This window comes from Ammodytes marinus, assembly GCF_949987685.1.
Source record: "Ammodytes marinus genome assembly, chromosome: 8".
NCBI classification, from domain to species: domain Eukaryota; kingdom Metazoa; phylum Chordata; class Actinopteri; order Uranoscopiformes; family Ammodytidae; genus Ammodytes; species Ammodytes marinus.
In genome coordinates this window covers 27,019,515-27,044,128 of record NC_137212.1, presented here as the reverse complement: position 1 = coordinate 27,044,128, position 24,614 = coordinate 27,019,515, and the positions used below count along the sequence as shown (strand labels likewise).

Below are 24,614 nucleotides of genomic sequence, written 5' to 3'. Positions count from 1 at the left end.
AAAGACATGTGGGTCAAACAAAACGCACAGGAGGTGAGATGTGGTTTCAATCCACAAGAGGGCAATGGAGGATCACACACAAACACAAGGATGACAGTAAGGGACAAAACAGCTGCTGTGCCTTTCTTGTTGTTTCACAGAGATCGATGTCACCATCATTCAGTAGAGTGACTACAGTCAATGGTTTGATTCTCTCTACATCTCCCTGTATGTGGTATGCAGTGACGCATTCAAGTAAGGCTTGTTGATTACTTTGCATGGGATGGCAAGAATATTTGGAACCAGTTTTTTTTTGCATTTGAAAAACCGGTCAAGTCATTCATTGTGTAGTTAGAAAAGGTAACTTTGAAAGGGTTAGAGGAAAAATCTTGTGAAAATCCAGGGGAGATGGATCTGTGGTGAACATGTTTCCATTCATTGCAAGTTTCCGTTAAATATGAAGTGACTGCCAGGACACTTTTAGCTTGGCTTTGCATAAAGGCCGGATACAGAGTACAACAGCTAGCGTGGCTAGCCAAAGGTTAACACGTTGTATCTCCTCTGTTAGATTCCATTCAAAACACTCTGAGAAAAAAACTTTATGTAGCTTTACAGGGGGCTGTTTTAACGGTCCCAATCTTAAAGCTAAGCTAACCGTCTGCTAAATGTAACAATAAACTGACATGTGACAAGAGAGTGCTATTAATCTTCACATCTAACTCTCTTCCAGAAGGAGAATAAATTTTCCAAAATGTTGAACTCTTCTTTTATATGGAGCTGAAAGACACTATGATAGTCTGTTTATTGCTGGCTGGCACAAAACAGACATGAACACAAATGAAGTTTATAGTAAGTTCACAATATGCAATAGGGACACTGGCCCTCATTTACTAATAAGTACGTGGAAATGTTCTTACTTGCCTCAACAACAAAAAAATTAGTACACAATATCACTGTCGTTCGGATTTATGAAACGTGCGTGCCAGACGATTTTGTTCCTACCACAGTGCGTATGTTAGTAGATCAGAACCATTCTAAACTCTCTATAATCATTTTATCATGGTAACCCTGAATCTCACTTCATGGCCCTATTACTTACACAGTAATCAAAATGTCACCAAGCAAATGGTAACAGAAACTGCTGAGTAGTCAGTGTTTATAATCCAAAGCATGCCAAATAATTTCACCTTTCCACTAATACAGCACAGACTTACCAGCCAAGACAAAGATGGCTCTGTGAGTAATACTGTGCATACTATGACATCAACAAATAACACTCAACAATGTACTTGATCGGAGGAATAGTTCAGATGCACTTACTAAATGATCAGCTGTCTCACTGATTAGAGATTATATAGCGAAAGTGAGTCAAGTTTTACACAGTCCTTTGGAGGTAGGCATGTATAATAGGTAAGTATTTGCACTTACTATGACTTTGTTATTGTATGCCTGTACTTTATCATGTTCTATATTTACATCAATTTACAGTGGATCAGATTGCGCCAGATTCAATATAAAAGACTTGCTTGTACTCTTCTAATTTCTCAACAGCTGGCCTGACGCATAGCACACACACTGATTAAAATTTCACATTGCTCTGACAGTAATGGGTCACAAGGGTTGTAGCAACATAATGAAGGGAAGGAACTGTGTTCTGTATTACAATCTTATGATACACGTTAAACTAATTAGGTCATCCACAGTGGATTATTGCATTTGGAAAAGCATGCACTTAAATGTGCAGATGCCAGTGTGAGAAGAGGAAAAAAAAACTATGGTAGACTGAATCAGAATGAATGATTCTCTTTGGGGAAATCCTGTAAGTGCAATTACATCTCAGATGTTTTTCAAAGGTAACATGAGCTGATCTTATAGGTGATTGCCTTTGGGAGATTAAAATATCTTACTGGTGACGGGTGCTACGTTGTTTGGAGTGTCCGCCCTCAGGTACTGTGTGGTCTGGGTGGACGGCTGAGACAGGCCCTGGGAGCTTCCACTGTCACTCACACTGAAACACACAGAGAAGAAGATCACAGACTAGTTGTTAAAAAGGACGCCTGGATTGGGTTGCAGCAGCAATTGGTTGATCCAAGAGTGTGTCTAAAGTCCTTCCAAATTTCTTGATAACTATAAGGAAGGTTCTAGTAATAATAATAATTTATCAAATTTATATAGCGCTTTTTTGGAGTTCACTCAAAGACGCAATAAATCAAGCTGGATCATTAGAACTGAATGTCTTAGTTAGTGAAGATCTTGATGATGTCAATCTGTTGCTTGGAATCATCCGTCGCACTAAACAACTGGTTTTGTCTGTTGGTTCAGAACATTATGCAACAGTTACACCTAGTGTTTAGTGGGTGTAAATCTTCAATAACAAGTTATCTTAACCTAGGAACTAGTATGCATGATGCAATGGTTTGATTTTTGATCTGTGAATCTACACTTACTTCCTACTACTGTAATAACCAGGCTAAGTCGAACGGTCGGTTAAACTACTTAAATGCTCTCCTACAGAACTCTTTACTTTACGAAAGACTTACTTATGAAAAATGTACGACTAATTTCATAATGAAATGTTTTTAGTTAATAATATCCAGTTAATTAGCCTGGCATTCCCAGACCTGCCACTAGGCGCTGGCAAATTAAATTTGCTGCGCCTGTTGGTCTGGCCACGCTCTGTTGAAGCTTTATCAAGAAGACCAGAAATCTGGGTCTCACGTTGCAATTGGTTCTATCTAATATGGGCGCGCCAGAGCCCTTTATATGGTACTCTGGGGAGGACGTAACCGGATGACGACAGTGACGTGCATGCGACGTCGAAGCCGTGATAGTAAACATCAAAGATGGCTGCGGATATGTTGTGTGAGTTTGAGACTGCTTTGGCCTCGACCCTTAACGATTTGGAAGACGGCACTCAAATCTTTCATTAGCAAGTAAGTGGAATGTTCTGTTTTGCCGACCGACAACGGCAAACGTTTAATTTAACAGTTTAACAGCTGTTCACTAAACGAACGTCACCTTGTGCATCGCTCTGATTGGTTGTAGTGCTATCCAACTGCGTGCAGTGGCATTTGAAATGCACGAGTAGGAGCCGCCCTTTGAGTTGGAAATTACTATTGATCGTGGCCAGACCCTCTATCGTTCAAGATATCAGGGTATGGATTTCCAGGCTACCAGTTAATGGTAAAAAAAAAAGTAACTTATTCAGATGCCAGTACAAAAAGTACAAAAGCAAAAAAAAATTCAAAAGTTGAAGCCAGTGAAACATGGCTGTTAATGAGCTGTGCTGTGTGCTGGTTTGCTGATTTAGAACAATGACTAGTGTCTGGTTGGAAACAAACCTGTCCTCCATCTCCACTCTCTTCATGCTGTGCAGGTGCAGGATGGCCAGGATGATGGCCACCAGGAAGATGACAATGCAGCAGACGCTCACACTGATATAGAAGACCTGGGTGGAGGTGGTGGGGGCGGTCACACCATCTACTTGTAAACACAAGATACACATTGACAATCAGACAAAGGACAACATAGTTAAAATGTGGCATCATTGCACAGAAAATATCATCTTCGTTTCAGAAAGATTAAAGGTGGAGTCAGCGTTTCTGTTGAATGCTTGTTGTCAAAATCACTGTGTATCAAACTGAGTAAATCTCCTCACCGTCCGCTACCTGTCCTTACCGGGTGTTTGGCTGAAAACAAATCTGGTCTAAATACAGAGTCTAGGTCCTGTAAACTGTCATTACGCTAGCAACGATGGGCCCCCTAGGTTACAAAACCTAGGCTGTGTATTAACACTGAGATATTCTTATTCTACAAGCATTCTCAAGAATCGCTGCCTCCACCTTTAAACTGCATTTGCTACTATGAAAGAATCAGAGCATAAATATGAGGCAAGGCAATGAGATAAAAATATGAGTGAGAGAAGGGAGACTGTAGCAGGGCTCCACTCAGGGTTAATGGAGGTCTGGAATAGTCAAGCCTGTGCCCAGGATCCAGTGTCTAAGAGCTTTTCTCATCACCTCTCTAAAAGCCTCCGAGGGCCCCAGGTTCCTTGGGCCTACCCAAGCAGAAGGGAGACAACCCACTAATGGTACTTTGTTACTGGGGAGGTGGTCTTACAAAGAGTCTGAATAAATCCTGCTCGAAGACAGCATCCCCTGGGGTTGGGGGCTGACAGAGTGCACTTCAATGAGCGAATGAAAACTTCTCTTTGGGCTCTGAAATCATACACCTTGGTTATGGAAAAGTTGACTAATGTGCACTGCTACACAGAGAGGCCTCTCAGTACCAATCCAGCCTAAGTCTTATCAGGCTGATGCCACCTATGATAGACAATACAAGGAGCGGCTAGAGATGGATAAGTAGTGCAGGATGCAGAGGTAAGATTACTTACATTCAGGTCGTTGAAGAGTGTTATTGATGGGGGGAATTGGAATCTTTGGATCAGAATCTATTCCTGTTCACAGAGAAAGAGGGAAAGACAATTAGATCAATTATATTATGTTTCCAAGCAGTGATGATCTGCTTCTTTAGGTAAAAAAAAACAAGAAAAATTGCTTGTGTTTTGTTCATCAACAACATCAGGTATTCTTAACTCTGACAGTTCGTAGTTGACAGGAATGAACTAACTTGTAGCAGGGATTATGAAAGAGGCCCAGGGACAAATAGCTTTGAAATAGGTTCTTTTTTTAGGTTAAGCTCCTAAGAAAGCTTCTGGGTTCCTTTAAAAGTTCCAGTAAGCTAAGGGTATCATTATAAAACCGGAAGCACACATCATTGTTTGAAAAAAGACTCTCAGGTATGATTGCTCAGCATACATGTTTGAGTGCCACCAAGGAAAACAAAGAATCTTTTATGGCTGCTAATTTGACTCATGCTCAAAATAAGATGGGAATAAATTGGTTTCCAAGGGGCGTACAGCAAGAAGCCTAGTGGCCACATGTAATTATCTTCAGGCAGTTTGAAAATAGCACAGAACCGAATAGAGAATACACAAACCTGTACATTTCTCATAGTAACTCTGTATAGCATCGGACACACAGTGCTGACAAAGTAAGCAAATCCCTTAAATTTCCCCCACACACAAGTTCAATTTAGAATACCTTTTGGGATTATTATTATTTTATTTTTTTTACATTTTATTGAAGCGTCATAACAATATATTACTCATACTTACTTTTATAGCACATTTTCCTTCTCTTAAAGTTGAGCACTGTGTAATTGTTGGCATGAATGGTTAGATTGAGCTGAACTGTTAAAACAGCCTCTCCATCTACCTTGCCGGAACAGAAGAGATCCACTCTAAAGACTGTCGAGACACAAACACAAAACACACACACACACACACACACACACACACACACACACACACACACACACACACACACACACACACACACACACACACACACACACACACACACACACACACACACACACACACACACACACACACACACACACACACACACACACACACACACACACACACACACACACACGTCATTTAAGTTGCCTGCAGAAATCACATCACAAGGTCAGAGAATAGCGAACTTGTAACAATGTTGTACACATTCTTTATCACCACTGTCAGAAATGTGAGTGTAATTCACTCCTCATATTTTGTGTGAAATGTTCCTATGCATGACACTTTTACAATGACATTACATAATAGCCAGACATTGAAAAACTATTCAATTAATTTCACAAAGAAAAGGTTGAAATCAAAAGTTCAATATTCTGGGATATATATATAACAACTGTTGGGTTAGTGACTTGCAACAAAAACTCATTTTCTTTATTTTTTTTAATATCCTATCTGATTGACATAGATCAATTTGGAGAAGTATGGAAAGTCTATAAACTAGTAGCAGATAGCAGTCCAATGAAAGCGTGACAGGACAAAAGGAGGATATTTGACCAACCAGAGGGAACACGGGGCACCTCCCCCTGACTGGAGATGTTGCTGCGCGGTTGGTTCATGGCAACAGGGTTCTCCATGTGAAAGCCAAGCCGGTAGTCCACCTGTAACCCAACAATGATCAACAAAAGTTGTAAACAGATAAACGGGTTGCATTGCATGTGTGTGCGTTGATGAATCAATCATACCCAATGCTGAGACTTACCTTTGTCTTAGAATGCCATGTGAAGTGAAGGCTGTTGGTCTCACTGGGCACAGGCAGGGTGAAGGAGAGAGCGTAGTGGCTCACCACATCGTCGCGCACATAGTAGAGCTCTGCATCTAGGCCTGTGTGAGGACAGAGGACGTGACATTTCATCTCACATGTTCACATCTATTTACACAGTATTTTGACAAACCACTACACTGAAAATAAAAAAAAACAACACCTTTCTTAATTTAGGAGGCACACACACACACACACACACACACACACACACACACACACACACACACACACACACACACACACACACACACACACACACACACACACACACACACACACACACACACACACACACACACACACACACACACACACACACACACACACACACACACACACACACACAACAACCACACAGCCTGAGGAAAATGGTGAATATCCACTTATACAGCTAGCTTGGATTAGGAGGGTTTCCCCATGAAAAAGAGATGCACAAACCACATCTGTAAGTACTTGAGACCTCTTAGTGCCCAAGTGAAAAACGTCAAACCAACCAATGAGAAAACATCCAAAATATGACCGCGATCTTCTATCCAGGAAACTAAATTTGGCCAGGGGAAGGGTTAAGAGGAAGGGGTTGGAATGCCTTGGATTATAAAAAAAGCAAACTTGCATAAAAGATCCACAGTCTGCTCAATCATTCAGTCTATAGTGAATGCATAGCTTATGGAATGCCACAGTGCATGAACTTCAGAAAGCTAGACGAGGTTAATAACTGAGCCTCGTGTTTCTTTGTCATTCACTTTAACAAAGTCAAGCATAAAGTTTGTTTCGCCAGGCTCCCGCTGCATCAAAAAGTCCTCCAAGTCTAGTGTGTGCTGGTAAAATCCCCGACCCTGGGGCAGTGCTATCAGTCCTTGAAAGCGCCTGTCTGGCAGAGTGGGGTCCGTCTATCAGTCTGTGAGTATCTAGTTTAAAGAGAGGGGGAAGAATGTGCCCAGGCTCCCCTCCAATACCCCGGGGCTGTCTAAGAGCCTCTGCAGCACAGGAGACCTTTCTCACATTGGCTCAATTAAAAACACTCGCAGAGAGGGGACGGGTGTTACATAAACTCTAACCAACTTAGTTATTTAGGAATCCGATCCTTGTTCATTTTCACTAAAGGAGATGGTTTAAATTGAATTAAGGTTTGTATACATTGGTCAAATGAAAAGTTTAGTTCAACAAGGTAAGTGTGTTTGCTAGTGGCACTAACTAAAGCTACATTAACTTGGCTAATAGCACTTGATAATGATAGTAACATTAAACTGCATTAATAACATTTTAGCCACTTGTTAGCAGCACAATACAAAAAGTAAAAACAACACTCACATATACTACTTGATAAGGCAAATATATTAGGAAGACACATCAAGCATATACAAGAGTCACTTTAACATTCATTGGAATCCTGTCTGTGTATACATGATTGAATGTAATGTACGGTCTCCTTTTAAGTTTGGTCGGGTCTCCACCAACTAATGGGTCGAATATTAGGCTAATCAACTGCTAAATGTTACACTATGCCTGCTGACAAGCTGGATGCTAACTTTGATATTTTGTCTTGTGCCGAGACGGTAGGAACAGTCGATTTTGAAACAGCTACTTTCTGCATCAAAAGAAGTATGGTATGGAGAGTTGACGATGCTGTGAGAGGAAGCTAAATATTTAAGTTGCAGAGCATGAAACCAAAGTGACCAATGAGATAAATGACGCTCTAAAGCTCTGTAGAGCAAAGTTAAACGGCAGTCTTCTCAAATCTGTGTGGATTCCTCACTACGAGTGTCATCTTTCATATAACAGTCATTTGATCCATTGTAAATATATATATATTTTTAAATTGCAGCATTTTTTAATTGGAACAGGAAAATGCTGTGATACATTTCCTTAATGTAAAGAATCTGATACTGTATTGCTGAACTCTTTCATGCACAGTCTCATGTAAATATGTGTAGGCACCTAACAGATGTGCACACTGCCATGCAGTTTAGTGTAATAATTGCAGCTATCAGGCTCAACTCTACGTACCTCCCTTTTCTCAACATGTGGCCACAGAGCTTTGATACAAATTAAACTATGCAACCAGGCATAGAGGCCCAAAGAGAACCAGTGCGAGTGTGGCCCAATCTCTTCCCTCCCACAGCAACCTAACTGTAACAACTTCAAAAACAGGAATGTGAAGGAATGGCAACAGGAGCCTGTGTGTGTACACAGACTGAGGAGTGAGGACAGGGGAGAAGTGGTTCCTGAGGTTAGGGAAGCTGAACCATGCGCTGCAGCTTCATCAGCGACTCACACTCTCTGCAATGGGAAAGCAGCATTACTAAAGGGTATGCTTGTAAACAACGTTCTTCAAAGTGCCTCACTGCTGTTTGCAGCTACAGATGCAAACATCTCTAATGCTAACAGTCTTCCCAAATGCTACTGGAAAATAACATCATTATGAATTCCAGCGTGATCACTTGGCAGCATGTTATGTTTTCAGGGATTAATTCCTCCTGGACATTTCCATTGCTCTCTGCTGGTATCAAGTGATTAACAATAGCCAGGGCAGAACATGCTGTGATGCATCATGCACCGATCTAAAAACACACAACTCTCTTTCTAGCACTTTGGCAATAACAGAGAATATCTAAATGAATGCCTAATGTTTGCAGTAATGAATCCTGCATGTATATATGAAATGAATGACACCAAATTGTGTGGGGGAAATTGACTTTATAACCTGTTATGTATTTTTTTTACAGGGAAATGATTCATCACTGTATTCTTTCATCATCGTAAACTAAACCTGATAGCTCAGATGTTACAGAATGCAATCTGTTCTGCTTCAGTGAGAATCATTTTTCATGATTTGTTTAAATTAAGACGTCAGTAAGCCTCTCAATCAAATAGCACTTACTAATGTGTGCAACTGTATTTGGATAGAAGTGGAACTCATTGATGCTTGGTTTGGCCGACAGTGACATGCAGCAACAAGACTAAGAATAATGAGACTGTTCGTGTGTACGCCTGTCATGCACCATTACATGATGTGACATGGTTTATTGAAATATATGGTGAAATTCATCATTACATAGCAACAGAACAGATTTGATCAGCTGCTCATACTGTTGCAATATCAACAATCCCAGTCAAAACCTGGGCAGTGCATTTTGAGTTTGAGTAAGTCAGAATATCAGTGTTTCCCCTAGCATTGCGGGCCATCATGCCTAACTTGAGTCCCCAACATCCCAAGCATAGTGACGTTTGTAGTTTAGCCTACTGTTAATATCAGGGTCTTTGGTGTTCAGAATGCATGAAACCCTACCATGTCTACTTTACTTTACTTGTTATATTATCAACATATTACATTTATCTACATAAAGAGACCGGCCGGGAGGTGGGCGCTAGTGGTGTAGTGGTTAGGGTGCTCCCATCATGAGGCTCAGTCCTCAGAAGCAGTAGCCTGGTCCTACCAAACCATCGTACTTCATTTCATTTGTACAGAAGGTCTGGAATCGCTCAATTGAAAAACTCCCTCTGTTCACTGATTGGACCGTCAAAAATCTGTCCAGAGAAAACCTAAGAATATACAGCGGACCCAGACTGACTACTCAAAAGAAATTAAAATTGAGCGGAAGAATATAGGCGGGCAGTGCCAGGCTACAGGAGCAGCAGACCCGGGTTGGAATCTGACCCGTAGTTGTTCTCTACATGTCATTCCCCTCTTTGCCCCATTTCAACTTCTCTCAAACTGTCAATAAAGCATTGAAAATGCAAAAAAAAAAGAGAGATAGGCAATCATGGTACTCCTCCCAAAATATAGGATACACAGACAAGTAATATCAATGTATAATACCGTCACAAAACAGGAAAAAGACAGGGATATAAAATGGAGGTCATATCGTCCACCCCTGTGAGCCGCTTGTGATGGCAAGTATCTTTTGAGATATTTGCCACCATGCCTAACAACTTTTCTAGTGGAAACCCTAAATATCTTTGCCTTTTCTTAGTTTAGTAACAACTAGCTAGCTGAAGCAGCTCTGTGGATTCTGTGGCTTAAGTAAGTGCCTTTAGCAAGTGACAGCACTGTACAAAGCCAAAGTAGGCCAAATAGGTAAGATGGTACACTTGTTTTGGTACCCTTCCCAACTTTTGACAGTAAATAAAAAAATGTGTGCCGTACCGAACCAAACTGTACCGCTTCTGACTTTATCCCCTTCAATATATTTTGACAGCTTTCCTTTCATGTACCAATGTAAACACAATACTATAAAATACGGCAACACATCTCGAATAATAAATACAAGTTCGTACAATTTGGGCTTCCCAAACTTTTAGGTCTACATGCAGTGTTCTCTTGCAGGCTGTGGATCACATTGCAAAGAGTCGAACAAAAGATTGTAGTGGCCAGGTGGTAAGGTCCAGACAGTAATAACAAAGACCCCTTGTGCACACAGTCCACACTATACCTCCCAAAGCCTTCATCCCTGAGTGCGCAGGAGATAAACAGCCTCTCATTGGGAAGATACTGGCCACATTAACCAAGGAAGGAGAAAATGAGGGTCTGCGTGAAGCTCCATCAATGGGAAACTCCAAACAAATCCACTGACATGAACGGGTCAGCAGAGGGGAGGATAATGTACTAAGGGTCTGAAGATCTAAGATATCAGACACACTGGAAAAGCTATAAACTCACCAGACCTGGGCTTAGGAAAAAGACAACATGATTGTGAAGTAGCTCAGATCTCATTGGATTGAACATTTAAAGCAGCTACCTTACACTCAAGATTCAACACAAACAGATGACTGGCTTTACAAAGAATGTGCTCCAATACAAATGGGAAACATTGAAATGGAAATTATAGAATAAATCTCCAATAGTCTCAGTGTTTCCCACACATAGGCTCTACCTGGGCGGGCCGGTAACACTCTTTACAAACCGGCAACCGCGATCCGCCAAGAACATTGCAATCGGTGCACCCCTAACTCCCAGCCTACATGACCATAGGTCATGATGATCCTCATCCCAGCTGCTTCACACTGATGAAGTGTTTTTGTTATCGATCAACGTATTATTATTATTTTTATGATTATGAGAAAGAAAATGTCATTTTGGTTGTGAATCCTCAATAGCCACCCTTTGCTTTAATAACATTTACTCTAACACAGGGCATCAGGTTAACATTTTCAGCAGGAAACGTGCCATCCCATCTCTTACTTAGCTCTCAGATATGTAAGCCAATTGAGAGTTGTTTTGCTTTAAACCTTTCTTCCAGGTTATACTGTAGAGCTTGCAAGATTGGATACATAATTTGAGCAGTGCTTGAACATCTGAAATGTTTGACACAGAGGACTGTGTGATGGCCCACAGCTTTCTAGAGTGGTGTCCTGTGCCAGTTTACAGGTCACTCCACACACCACCTCATGTGAGTTGGGATGGTTGTGATCCAAACTAAATAGGGATGGATACATTAGAAAACAGATTGAGCAAATTAATAATGAATAATAATGACCAACTATTAACTTTTGTTGTTACTCCATTTGCCTAAGTTCACATAACACTTGTGAATGGAAACTAGCGCAACACATTTTCTGGAAATTCTGTTTAAATTCACTCTACACTTGGATGAAAACCTGACTACTGAGGCTTTTCCACAGGCAGTCTCACACCTTTCTTGCCAAAGGAACAGTTAAGCATAGCCAAGCATTAGTGGATATCCCAACAGAACACCAACATGAGCTTTTTTTCTTCTAACAATTGAAGAAAGACGGGGGTACCTGAATAGAATAACGTTATGATGTATTATGCTCTCTGAAAAACAAGAAAAACATCCAGATCAAAGACACCAACAAAGCCTTTACACTTCGGCTGCAGCTACAGCGGTTGCAAAACTAGGCACAGTTGAAAGCATCTTACAGCTAGAAAAAACACACACATTAAGTCCCAATCTGTGTGGTTTTCTTTGACTCACATCAAAGTAACCAGACATCAGTTTCTCCCTTTTATTCCACGAAGTGCCCCGTAGGCAGACAAGGATGAAGGCAGGGTAAGGAAACAGAGCGAGACTGTCTGCCGCTGTCCCTTTATACGCAGCTCGCTGATGGTTACTTGTTGCTCGAAAGGGGCTCCTTAGTTTGCTCCACAAATATCAAACGGTTTAGTGAAAAAATGACAAGCTGTTTGGGTTGGGGTTATTCTGTTTTCCTCTTGAGCCGACTAAGGGGTTCAGTGTTTCCCCCAGAAAATGTCTTAGTCAAGGTGGTCACTGCCCCGTGTCAGGGGAGGCGCGGCGCGAAAATTTTAGGGGTATTTTGCTCAAAGATGCCAATGCGCCGTAAAGAAATAAAACAGACACTGATCTTACAGTTGTGCAATTTTGTTTGCTATGTGCAGGTACAAATTATGTGTAAACGTGCAGACAGTACAAAGCACAATTAAAGACAACTTCTACTGTTTTGGTGCAATACTATACAGACACACTAAATACAAATAATGGACCATACATTCAGAACCGGCCCAAGCCTTCAGTCCAATGTTAGCGCTGCTGAAACTATAGATCTTTGCTAAATATTATTCACACACCCAGTGTTTTCCGCTAGTGCCTCCACTGTGCAGCTGTGTGAAAATGTTAGACAGCCGAGATTCCGACCTTCCTAGGGGGGTCCGGGGGTATGCCCCCCCGGGAGATTTTTTTTAACCTTTTTAAAGTGAAATGCATGAATCTGGTGCACTTTGAGAGAAAAATTAAGAGGCTGAATCTGAGAAATTTTGTGTGAACAAATAATTTGGATACACTGGTCAGATGAATTAGAAGCTATTGAAGGACACATGGATTTTCCATACAAATATTAATATAAAATCAAATATTATGGAGGGTCCTCTGGGTTGGGCTTGAAGCTCTTTTTCTTTTACGGGACATATTGCTCTGTAATATAATGAATGCATTTAAATTCAGTGAGAGGAACGAAGCAGAAGAACTCTGTTGTCCAGCTACTGTATCTTTTTTTCCACAGACGAGGCTGAAATAGGCTATAGACTATACACAGTGCATGGGCAACTGAGGGCAGCCCCATTTCCAATTGTTTTTAAATAAACTCAATACACACTGTGCATGGATGTGAACGTGACATGATCCGATTCGGATTACCTCCCAGATCAACTGATTACATTTTTAGGCTATTAATTATCTAGACCAAAAAATTGTATTCTTTTTTTTTGTATGTTAACTCACATTTGCATAATATGATGTTAATATCAAACACAGAAACAAAAAAAAATAAAAATATAAATGTTTTTTTTTTTTTGATGGGGCCCCCCTGGCGGTCGGGGGCCCTAAGCGACCGCTTAGTTCGCTTATGCCTCGGGCCGGCTCTGACTCTCATGCATTCATCAAACTTTTCTCTGCGCTGTCCTAGCTGATAGAAAGGTTGTGTTGCCACAGTGATGTGGAGTCTTAACCTTCAATCACACCTAGACACACTTGTGTGTTTTGGGATTTTAATTTCTAGCATATCTTTTTCATTTGTTGCTTATATTGTGTATAATTTGGCCAGCTTGTGCATTTTAGGGTTTTCTCAATTTTTTTCATGAATACTTTATGTTCTGCCTTTTGTAAACACCCCTACTGCAAATACTCACACCTTTACACCTAAGCACAAAAGTGTGTCCCATTGAAACCCATTCAAATCCGTTGAAATCTCTATTTTTGATCCTGCTTGAATAACAAGTATAAAACATGCAATGTCTAATTTTTCCACTTCAATCGAGGCCTGGGGCTTCAAGTGTGTGCTCCGAGGCATTTCTTTGGAGATGACGTCATTTTTACTATATGTGGCAAATGGAGAAAAAAACGTTTTTTTGCGAAATAGGGCGCTCGCACTCTATCCTTCTCCTACTCTCGTTACACAAGTTTTAGGGCATTATTCTTGTGTTAGTGTGCGAGTAGGTGTGTGTGGGAATGAATGCACATCAAAGTTTGTGTATGTGCACGCGCGCGGGTCTTCAGCGTGCACACTTTATTACTGTATGAGCGAATGGGTTGAAGCGCAGGTGCTTTCAAATGGCCTTTATCCATACCATTCCATTCATGTGCATTTTTCATGCAAAAGTTCAAAGCACCACATTTTTTTTTGTTACAAACTACTTAAAACAGACATCTACCCCTGGCCCTTGCACAACTTTGATATAAATGAAACTCAGGTCCTTTCCCAGATCATGAAAGTTAATGCCGCCGTGAAAATCAGAATATACGCAGACTTTGTTTAGACAGGTGCACAATGCTCCTCTCTACATTAGTAGAGAGGAGAAAAGCTTCTGATTTCTTACCTGGCATCATGGAGAGACTATACTGTACCGAGGAAGCGCGGCTTATGGTCATGGAGACGGACGAAGAGCCCGAGGAGGCAGATTGCACATCGGACTCCGATACGGATACGGCGGATGAGGATGCAGACTTGGACTACCATCCGGACCCTGACACATCCTCCGCCAGCTCCAGTGAAGCATCCGATTCAGGGGAAGAGGAGGCTCTTCCGGACCAGCTATGGGGGTCCAAGAACGGCCTCATCCACTGGGCACCGTCAAACGCCCAGACGCTCCGGTACTTCCCTGCAGAAACCGGACTCACTCCAGGACCAACCCGCTATGCTGTGGCCCGCGTCAATGAGCTCGTAGACACCTTTATTTGTTTTTTACACCCGAGATGACGGCGCTGATCACTGCTTATACAAACCTGCACGGGAACAGGACGGTCCGGGACAGGAAGGATGTTGATGACATCACCGTGCGGAGCTACATCGGTCTCCTCCTGCTGGCCGGTGTTTACCGCTCTCGGGGAGAAGCGACCCGCAGCCTTTGGGAGCATGAGACTGGCAGGCAAATTTTCAGGGCGACAATGTCCGTGAAGACATTTGAGAGGCTGGCAACAATCATCCGTTTCGATGACAGACTTTCTAGACCGCGGCGCAGGGGAAACGGCAAGCTGGCTGCAGTAAGGGAAATGTGGGATCTCTGGACGGCCAGGCTCCCCCTGATGTTCAACCCAGATAAAGATGTCTGCGTCGACGAGCAGTTGGTACCGTACAGGGGGCGCTGCCAGTTCCGGCAGTATATGCCAAAGAAGCCGGCCAGATATGGGCTGAAAATGTGGGTCACATCATGCGATGTGAAAACTGCATACGCATGGAGGGTGTCTGTCTACACCGGCCGAACAGCTGGTGAGCCCGCAGAGCGGAACCAGGGAAGGAGGGTCGTGCTGGAGGGCCTGAAAGGCATGACTGACTCAATTATATTTTTATATGTGTGATAAGTTCTGATGCTGGTTCAATAAAATGTAAAATAATTTAATAAAAAAATCTAATGATTTCATTTTTATAGGCTCATTTCTCATGGACACACAAGTGTGTCGAAGGTGTAAAAGTGTGAGTATTTTATGAAAAATGGCACTGCAAAAAAATAGAAAATGCAAATTGATAAATGTTGCTGCTAATCTTTCACACACACTAGCCTGCAATAACCAAACCAGAAATAGTCTAGTTTACATAACGTTTTTTGAAAATAAATCATATTTTGCATATTTCAACCGATAAAAAGGGGGGTTTGATTGTCAAATCATGTCAAATAAAGGGTTAATTAACAAAAAATACATTAATATTTTATATGCATGTTTAGTTCTGATGCTGGTTTAAAATAAAATGTAATTTTTTTTTAACAAAAATATTACTTTATATAATTTTTATAGGCTCATTTCTCATGGACACACAAGTGTGTCGAAGGTGTAAAAGTGTGAGTATTTTATGAAAAATGGCACTGCAAAAAAATAGAAAATGCAAATTGATAAATGTTGCTGCTAATCTTTCACACACACTAGCCTGCAATAACCAAACCAGAAATAGTCTAGTTTGCATAACGTTTTTTGAAAATAAATCATATTTTGCATATTTCAACCGATAAAAAGGGGGTTTTGATTGTCAAATCATGTCAATTAAAGGGTTAATTATCAAAAAAATACATTAATATTGTATATGTATGTTTAGTTCTGATGCTGGTTTAAAATAAAATAAAAAAATTTTTAAATAAAAACATTACTCTATATCATTTTTATAGGCTCATTTCTCATGGACACACAAGTGTGTCGAAGGTGTAAAAGTGTGAGTATTTTATGAAAAATGGCACTGCAAAAAAATAGAAAATGCAAATTGATAAATGTTGCTGCTAATCTTTCACACACGCTAGCCTGCAATAACCAAACCAGAAATAGTCTAGTTTGCAGAACGTTTTTTGAAAATAAAACATATTTTGCACATTTCAACCGATAAAAAGGGGGTTTTGATTGTCAAATCATGTCAATTAAAGGGTAAATTAACAAAAAAATACATTCATATTTTATATGTATGTTTAGTTCTGATGCTGGTTTAAAATAAAATGTAATTTTTTTTTAACAAAAATATTACTTTATATCATTTTTATAGGCTCATTTCTCATGGACACACAAGTGTGTCGAAGGTGTAAAAGTGTGAGTATTTTATGAAATATGGCACTGCAAAAAAATAGAAAATACAAATTGATAAATGTTGCTGCTAATCTTTCACACACACTAGCCTGCAATAACCAAACCAGAAATAGTCTAGTTTGCATAACGTTTTTTGAAAATAAATCATATTTTGCATATTTCAACCGATAAAAAGGGGGTTTTGATTGTCAAATCATGTCAATTAAAGGGTTAATTAACAAAAAAATACATTAATATTTTATATGTATGTTTAGTTCAGATGCTGGTTTAAAATAAAATGTAATTTTTTTTTAACAAAAATATTACTATATATCATTTTTATAGGCTCATTTCTCATGGACACACAAGTGTGTCGAAGGTGTAAAAGTGTGATTATTTTAAAGGAGCATGGAAGGGTTAAACTATTCTAGCTTTGCAGAGCACTTCTTTCTGTTCAGCTAAATATCCCCATAGAACTGCACTGCGTTTATTATCGCCACCAGTTAAATCTCGGTTTGCTTCTGCTCGTTTAACTCTCCCGCGTGCATGCCGTAGTCGCACGCGGTGCGGTACAGTCGCGCGCGCAAAGCCGCAGACACAGAGCAGCTGATAGAGAAACGCTTGGGGACACATGCTTTTTACCGCAAATCGCGGCCTTTCGCGCAGTTATGACCATGCACAACACACACATCGCGCTTGCTATTACATTAATTGTGCAGCACGAAAAAAAAAAAAAAAAAAAAAAATTAAATTAATTTAATTTTTTTTTTTTTTTTTTTTTTTTGGGGGGGGGGGGGGGGGGGGGGGGTCGGTTGGTAGTCAAGGCGGGAGGCTGGCGTTGCTAAGGCGGCCGCCTTAGCTATAAAGCGCTGGGGGAAACACTGGGGTTATTTAAGAGGTCTCAAACACACCATCTATGTTTGTATGCTGTTTCACATGGGCAGCTTTGTGTTCATACAGAAACAGTTTGAAAGGTCAACTTTGTTTTTTTTTGTTTTTTTTTTGTTTAGAAATGTGCTTTTAGTAAACACATCTATCCTCTATTTTAGAAATTCTACATGAACTGGAAGGCTTGACTAGAATCCGATTTCAACTGCTCCTAATATTTCCTCATTCCCACATCATAATTTCCAAGTTTGTTTGATCACATATTACCGATGCCAATTTTTTCAAATTTTAACACTTTGCGGACTATTTACAAAATGGTAATCTCCTGTAAAGCAACGAGCCGTCCTTTGTGTCAGAGCAGCAGCTTTTTAGACAAAAGACGTGAAAGCAGGGGCTCCCCTATTCATCCACGGGATCCTTGGAAAGTGGCATGAAGGAAATGAATACTGCTGCCAATCACTCCTCACTGTTCACAGGCTCTTTTCCAAAGCCCCTGCTTGCCTTTCAGTTCTTTGGAGGAGGGGAGGAGGACGGCTGGTTAGCCTCCATGCACTTGGCTCTTCAGGATACAGGGACAATTTTACACACTTTTTTAAATACCTGGACATTTCTATTTTTGCATGCTCAGCCAGAGAAATTAAGCCAAACTCTGACCCACTCACCTGATTGGCCGAGTGGACCAAATGACCACACTGCTAGCCACACTGCTAGATTACGCAAAATGAAATAACTAGGAAAATGTCTGATTTTAAAAGATAATGTGTGAAGTAGTTCTAAATCTAATAAAGGTGGAGTCTGATTAGAATCTGTCGAGAAAATATGTAGCTGCACAAAACATGCATGGAGTTTCCTATAAGCAAAGAGTTTAATGGAAAAGGACTTCTCTTGTCTACACAATACTAATTTTGGTTGGGGGCTGGGGTGCTCTAGGGGTTAGCTTGAAGTGGAAAAGCACAGCACTACTAGACCACAAGACCAGTGACACAGTAAGTATGCCATGCAAGAACTAGAAAACAGACTCTCTTAGTGCTTGCTTTCGACAAAGACAGATTCCTCACACTAATATGTTGGGGATCAAGCCGACTACCATGGAAAACTGGGCTCAAAAATGTCATTATTATAGGAAGGAGACAGCAAATTAAAGGCACTACGAGTAAGATGGCACGTTGGCGTCCCCTTTGGACAAAAGCGGTAGTATTTTTACGACGCCCGCTGTCGCAAATGCTCGTGCCAGGCGCGCGAGTGTGAACTGAGAAGGGCGCAATATAGTGCATGTACGTGTGTTGAAAGTGTGAGGACTCTTTTCGGCTCCGTGAGAGTGGTTTTGACACTGCATCAACTAATGCCAGTCAGTACACACCTGATTGCAATGAGTTGATGCAGCAGCGTCACCTAACTACCCTCTCTCACGGAGCTGTGTCCTCACAGAAAGCGAATGAAAGAGAGACGGCAGTTTGTATGGATCACGATGAGGTAATGTGTTTGTGTTGTTGATGTAAATAATGACTATTTCAGATAATGGTTATCTGATGATGGTGAAGCAAAGCAAACGTTGTGTTAGTACCAACCGCTCATTCATTTAGGAGTAAACACAGTCTAGTTTCGCTCTCGTGAAATTGTATACACGTTGCTTGGCAACGTCCTCGTCCCGCCCGTAGTCACTCTCTCTTTTCGCTTTTCTTCATTGCATTCTCTTTTTTTCTTTGATGGTTCAGCCTCGTTACCAGTCATTGTGACGACAAATAACTGTCTCAAACAAGGCTCCCGCTCCCCTTCCCTCACCTAGAGGGATAGGCTTCTCAAATCACGCTGCAGCGCCACACTGAAATCTGCAACCAATACGGATATGTGACCATAGAGCCTGCACGAGCGAACCGAAAATCGGACTGGGTGTGCGACCAGACCAAAAGCAGTAATAAAAACTATATAAAAACGTCTTTCTTTGCACTGATGGTCCCGTTTGCTGTTAAAGGTAATTTATGATTATCAGAGGAAACATGAGGCTGTTTAAAAGATATTTAAATGTTACTCGTAGCCGCTTTAAGTGCATAAAACTTATTTTTACCTCATCCCCCGTCTTCTGAATTATCACATGGATGGTCTGAATGCCAGGAAACGGGGAAAGAAAGCACGCTATTGAAGCCTGTAAAACCCATGTCATAGCTTGGGTCATGGGCCTTGGCAAGTAGTGAGCAGCGTGATGGCGAGTCTCTTCGTCAACTATCCGAGTACATTTCTGAGCAACTTTTGAATTAAACACCTCATGGAGATTTACATCCATCAGAGAGGTACTTATTTATGGTATCTGCAGGTATACCTCACTTAAATTCTGATCTTAAATAGATGAGATTAATCACTTGAGCGCGTTTCCACCAAAACTACCAGGTACTTTAGAGTTCCAGGAGCTCCTTGACCAGTTCCTGGGCTGCGTGCTGATCTTGGGTCAGCCACAACGTTAGAGTGACTGTAGTGCAGAGCGGGTGGGATGCACGGGGCGGGTCATTCTGCACATGTGCTTTAAAAGAATGAATGCATTAACTCCAGAAATGAATCACTCTGCGTTAACACGTTAATTTTAAAAGCCATAATTGTAACATGTTATGAATTATATTTCAAGAAGAAATGCTAAAAGATCAGCTTCTATAATATGAGGACTGTTGCTTTTTTCTCTAATACAATATAAGACATCTGAATGTATTAACTTTTATTTACACTAGTTAGCAACAATTGTTTAAATGTATTTTGTCCGAGATAGGCCTGGCCAAGAAGGACAGATACACCAATTGTCTCCCCAGAGACAGTTGTTCACTGTCCAGGAATAAATTCCTTCTTAAATGTAATTTTGGATATCTAATTCACTTACTATCTGTTCTAACCTTTAAAGCCACTACGAGTAACATTTAAATATCTTTAAAACAGCCTAATTTTTCCTCCGATAATCATAAATGACCTTGAACAGCAAACGAGACCATCAGTGCAAAGAAAGACGTTATGATATAGTTTTTATTACTGCATTTGGTCTGGTCGCACACCCAGTCAGATTTTCGGTTTGCGCATGCATGCTCTATGGTCACATATTCGTATTGGTCGCACTTTTCAGTGTAGCGCAGCAACGCGATTTGAGAAGCCTATCCCTCCAGGTGAGGGAAGGGGAGCGGGAGCCTTGTTTGAGACAGTTATTTGTCGTCATAATGACTGATAACGGGGCTGAACCATCAAAGAAAATTCAATGTAGAAAAAGCTAAAAGGGAGAGCGATAGACGGGCGGGAGGAGGGCGTTGCCAAGCAACGTGTAGACAATTTCACTGGAGTGAAGTCCTGCAGACTTACTCCTAAATGAATGAGCAGTACTAAAACAAAGTTTACAACATAAACACATTACCTCATCGTGATCCATACTGCCGTCTCTCGTTCATTCGTTTTCTGTGAGGACACGGAATCTTTCAGCTCCGTGCGAGTGGTTAGTGAGCCTGCATCAACTCATTCGATCAGGTGTGTGTGGCACTGACTGGCATTAGTTGATGCAGTGTCACTAACCACTTTCACAGAGCTGAACAGAGTCCGTGCCCTCACACTTTCAACACACGGACATGCACTACAGGGCTCCAGACTAACTTTTTCATTGGGTGCACCGGTGCGCCTAACTTTTTCATCTAGGTGCACCAGCATATATTTTGGGTGCACCAAATTAGTGCTGCACGTTTTGGAGAAATTGTGCGATTGCGATTATAGTGGCTAATATTGCGATTTGCGATGCAATATAATAAATAAATGGTATTATGATTCTTGGTTTTCAAGGAAAATTTTGGATTATTGATAGTTTTGAAACTTGATCTCAATTTAAAACAAACGCATATTAAGAATCATTGAAAATATATAGAAAATAAAGCTTGTACTAGGCTAGCAGCCTACACTAGGGGTGTGAATGTTTACAAAAATGTCTAAATGGTTACAGTCTGCAATTTTTTTTTGGGGGGGGGGGGGGGGGTCAACGTCAACTTTTTTGCAGAGGCTGTTGGAGTGACAGTGTGCAGTGAGAAAGACAAGCAGACAGACAGACAGACAGACAGACAGACAGACAGACAGACAGACAGACAGAGACAGACAGACAGACAGACAGACAGACAGAGAGAGGCAGTCATTTCATGATTTTGCTTTTTGACTTAAGTGATCATAACTGCCTAGTGATCATCTGTCATTAGACTGACTCCCGCTGTCGGGCCGTTGGGCTCGCAAGCCGGACAGCTGATCGGACCAGCTGTTTGAGACGGAGATGAAAACAAAAGTGAAACTGAAGGTGGAGCTTGCAGTTAAATATTTAAATTAATAAATATCGTAACCAAACACAATAATGTGTTGTGTTATCTGCTTTAGTACAGTAAATCACATCGCCCTCCACTCCTGGAAATATAATCATTTCCCAAAGTAAAAAAAAAAAAAACGGTTTTCATTTATTGATTTTTTCCTAAACGTTTATGATTTACCAAACAAGTACACGTGTACTCGTGCACACCCCTTACCTACACTGTTTTCAAAATAATAAAACACTTAATTAAAAAAATTATCATAATTTCCCAGGCATTCCTCAAGGCAATAGTCTCTATCAACTTACTGAAACTTGCGTGGCCCTTCACTCTCATGCATTCGACTTTTCTCCGCACTGAATTGATAGACTGGGCGAGTTGCCACCGGTTGCCACGCGACATATAGCAACTATTACTTTCCAAGTTTTAGACAGCAGTTCAATGTGTTCAACGTCACATTACTGAATCCTAAAAATCTCCATATAGCAGACGTTGGCTTTGATTTCCGTCACAGTTCAGCGTGGATGCTGATGCGCGTCGGTGTCCATGTTTGTTTGTTTACTCTGCTGTCTGCACCATAGTCTGCATCTGTCTTGCACGCCGTGTAGGTGCGCGCTCAGCTACACACACACACTCACTGTCAGAGGAGCCGCGGCGCGCTACCATAAAGACGAGAGGAGCGGTTGGAACGTTTAGACACACGTGCGCACATTTATCCTACATTAAATCGCAATCGCAGCCATTTGTGAGGAATGTAATCGCTCTAGCTCACATCGTGATTAGAGGAATCGTGCAGCACAGCACCCAATATTACATAATATGACGTTAAAAATTTCAGGTGCACTGGTGCGACCAGTGAAAATATCTGGGCGCACTCACCAGATTTTTGGGCGCACGTGCGCCCAAATTAGGCGCACTCTGGAGCCCTGCACTATATTGCGTCCTAATCATTTGACACTCGCACAGCCGGCACACGCTAGAAAACAGCTTTACGACAGCTAGCGTCGTAAAAATACTACCGCTTTTGTCCAAAGGGGCCGCCAACCGACAAAGTTACTCGTAGCCACTTTAAGGATGTAATTACACCCAATAAATCTAGACCAGTAGTAAACACTAAAGCTTGAATCAATGAGCTTCCAATCTAAAAAAGTCTGTTCTGTAAGGTCTGACCTAAATGAGAAGCAGTTCCTCCCCTGTTGGTCTAACCGTCAGCCATGTTTTGTAAACAGAATAGTTTGCAGAGATGTTTTGCATGTTTCAACTTCCTTCCAGGAAAAACTGATTATTTGGGTTAAGTAAATGAATTTGAGCCGGCAGCTGCAACTGTATTTCCAACCCATGATGAGGGTCTGGAGGCACAGCTGATAGGGGAACTGGTGGTAGGAATGCATGTGGAGAGCAGGATTCTTCAGACCGATCACTATCCATTAGTCATATGCAGAAACAATCAGGGATGCTGCCTGTAGTTCCTCCACAGACAAACACGCTGCGTATGCAAAACCCTGCTCCAATTCAAGCATGACGTTTTCCTCTTCCTTACCCTTGAGAGCCAGGTTGTTTGTTAAACTTATCAAAATGAAATCCTCAACGGACAGTCCATCTGCTAAAAAGGCAGACAGACCCCAGCAGGACTACAGCACTGGATGAAGTCACTTTTTCCTCTCGTGTGCTCCCTATGCTTTATTGGCAAATAAAAATGTATTAGCGCACTGTGAACATTAGCATTGAATAGCAATCCTGTGGAGACTGAATTTTAACCAAATTTGAAAAACGGTCTGAATGGGGCATATAAAATGGAAAACACAGTTAAAGAATACCCATATTTTGTTAAATCTGACATATTTGGCAGCACTTATTTGAATGTCAGGTAACCAATTACAATAAATCTGATCTGCCATTTTTTTCTGACTAGGCAACTGCTCTGTATAAATTAAACTCCTGTTCTTTATGTGGTTTGAATTGCATTAATTAAGATATGTTTCAATAGAATTACAGTAGTGGTTGACTTGATATTCAGATACAATCTTAACATGGTAAAGACGTGAGATATGTAAACACCTCTGTATGAGGGACTAATAATGACAAACTGATGCCAAGTCATGTATCGTCAGACTACTGCTTCCTTTAGGTTGCTATGCAGATCAAATATGATCAGCCTTAAACAATGATGTGATGTGCTTTAAAGTTTGACAGAAAGACCTCAACCCGTGGTCACCATCCACCAGCGGGATCATTTATCTAGAGAAAACTAAAAAAATAAAAACATTATTTTTTTTGAACAGCATAAATACACAGTCCACTCTACCCTTTCAAACATGATATGATATGTGGTGCTGTTTCTCTCTCAACAGAAAAAAATTGTACAGACATGGGCGTGCTGTGAGCATCTTCACCAGACAACAGCCAAGAAGTTATTTAGTCATTTGGTACACTGCAGTACAAATGTATTGATAACATTGCTGTGTAAAAGTAGCAGCCGGCAACTCATTCTCTTAACTCTTACAGCAGCGGGCAAAGCACAGGTGTCACTGAGTGATTACATTAACGATGAAGCTGTTCTACTCAAGAGCCCCACTAATTTGGCTGAGGGAACTGGTGGGCATTCTACATGTGGAAAGGCTAAGGGGCACTTTACACGGTGAAAAAGTGACAGTTTTCCCGTTTTTGGCTTAAAAAAAACCCGTTCAGACACAATTTATCTGACATCTTCACTCGTACACATGTTTTCAGAGGAAACGGGACGAAATCGCTGTAGTAGCAGTGTAGCAGCAGTGCCAAGCCAATAGTCAGCGGTGACACAG

General features: G+C 41.1%; 1 protein-coding gene across 3 annotated transcripts in view; it reads right to left on the bottom strand.

The window, feature by feature from the left end:
- ryk (receptor like tyrosine kinase) overlaps positions 1–24,614 on the bottom strand; it is a 48,274-nt gene that overhangs the window by 19,375 nt on the left and 4,285 nt on the right. For 2 of the 3 annotated variants that reach the window (XM_080033274.1, XM_080033276.1), the window contains exons 2-7: positions 6,105–6,226; positions 5,904–6,003; positions 5,156–5,287; positions 4,373–4,435; positions 3,321–3,462; positions 1,887–1,987 (exon numbers count right to left, since the gene is read on the bottom strand). In XM_080033274.1, coding sequence (XP_079889400.1) covers positions 1,887–1,987; positions 3,321–3,462; positions 4,373–4,435; positions 5,156–5,287; positions 5,904–6,003; positions 6,105–6,226 — 660 coding nt within the window. The remainder of the gene's footprint in view (positions 1–1,886; positions 1,988–3,320; positions 3,463–4,372; positions 4,436–5,155; positions 5,288–5,903; positions 6,004–6,104; positions 6,227–24,614) is intronic. The other variant, XM_080033275.1, reaches the window with a different exon arrangement.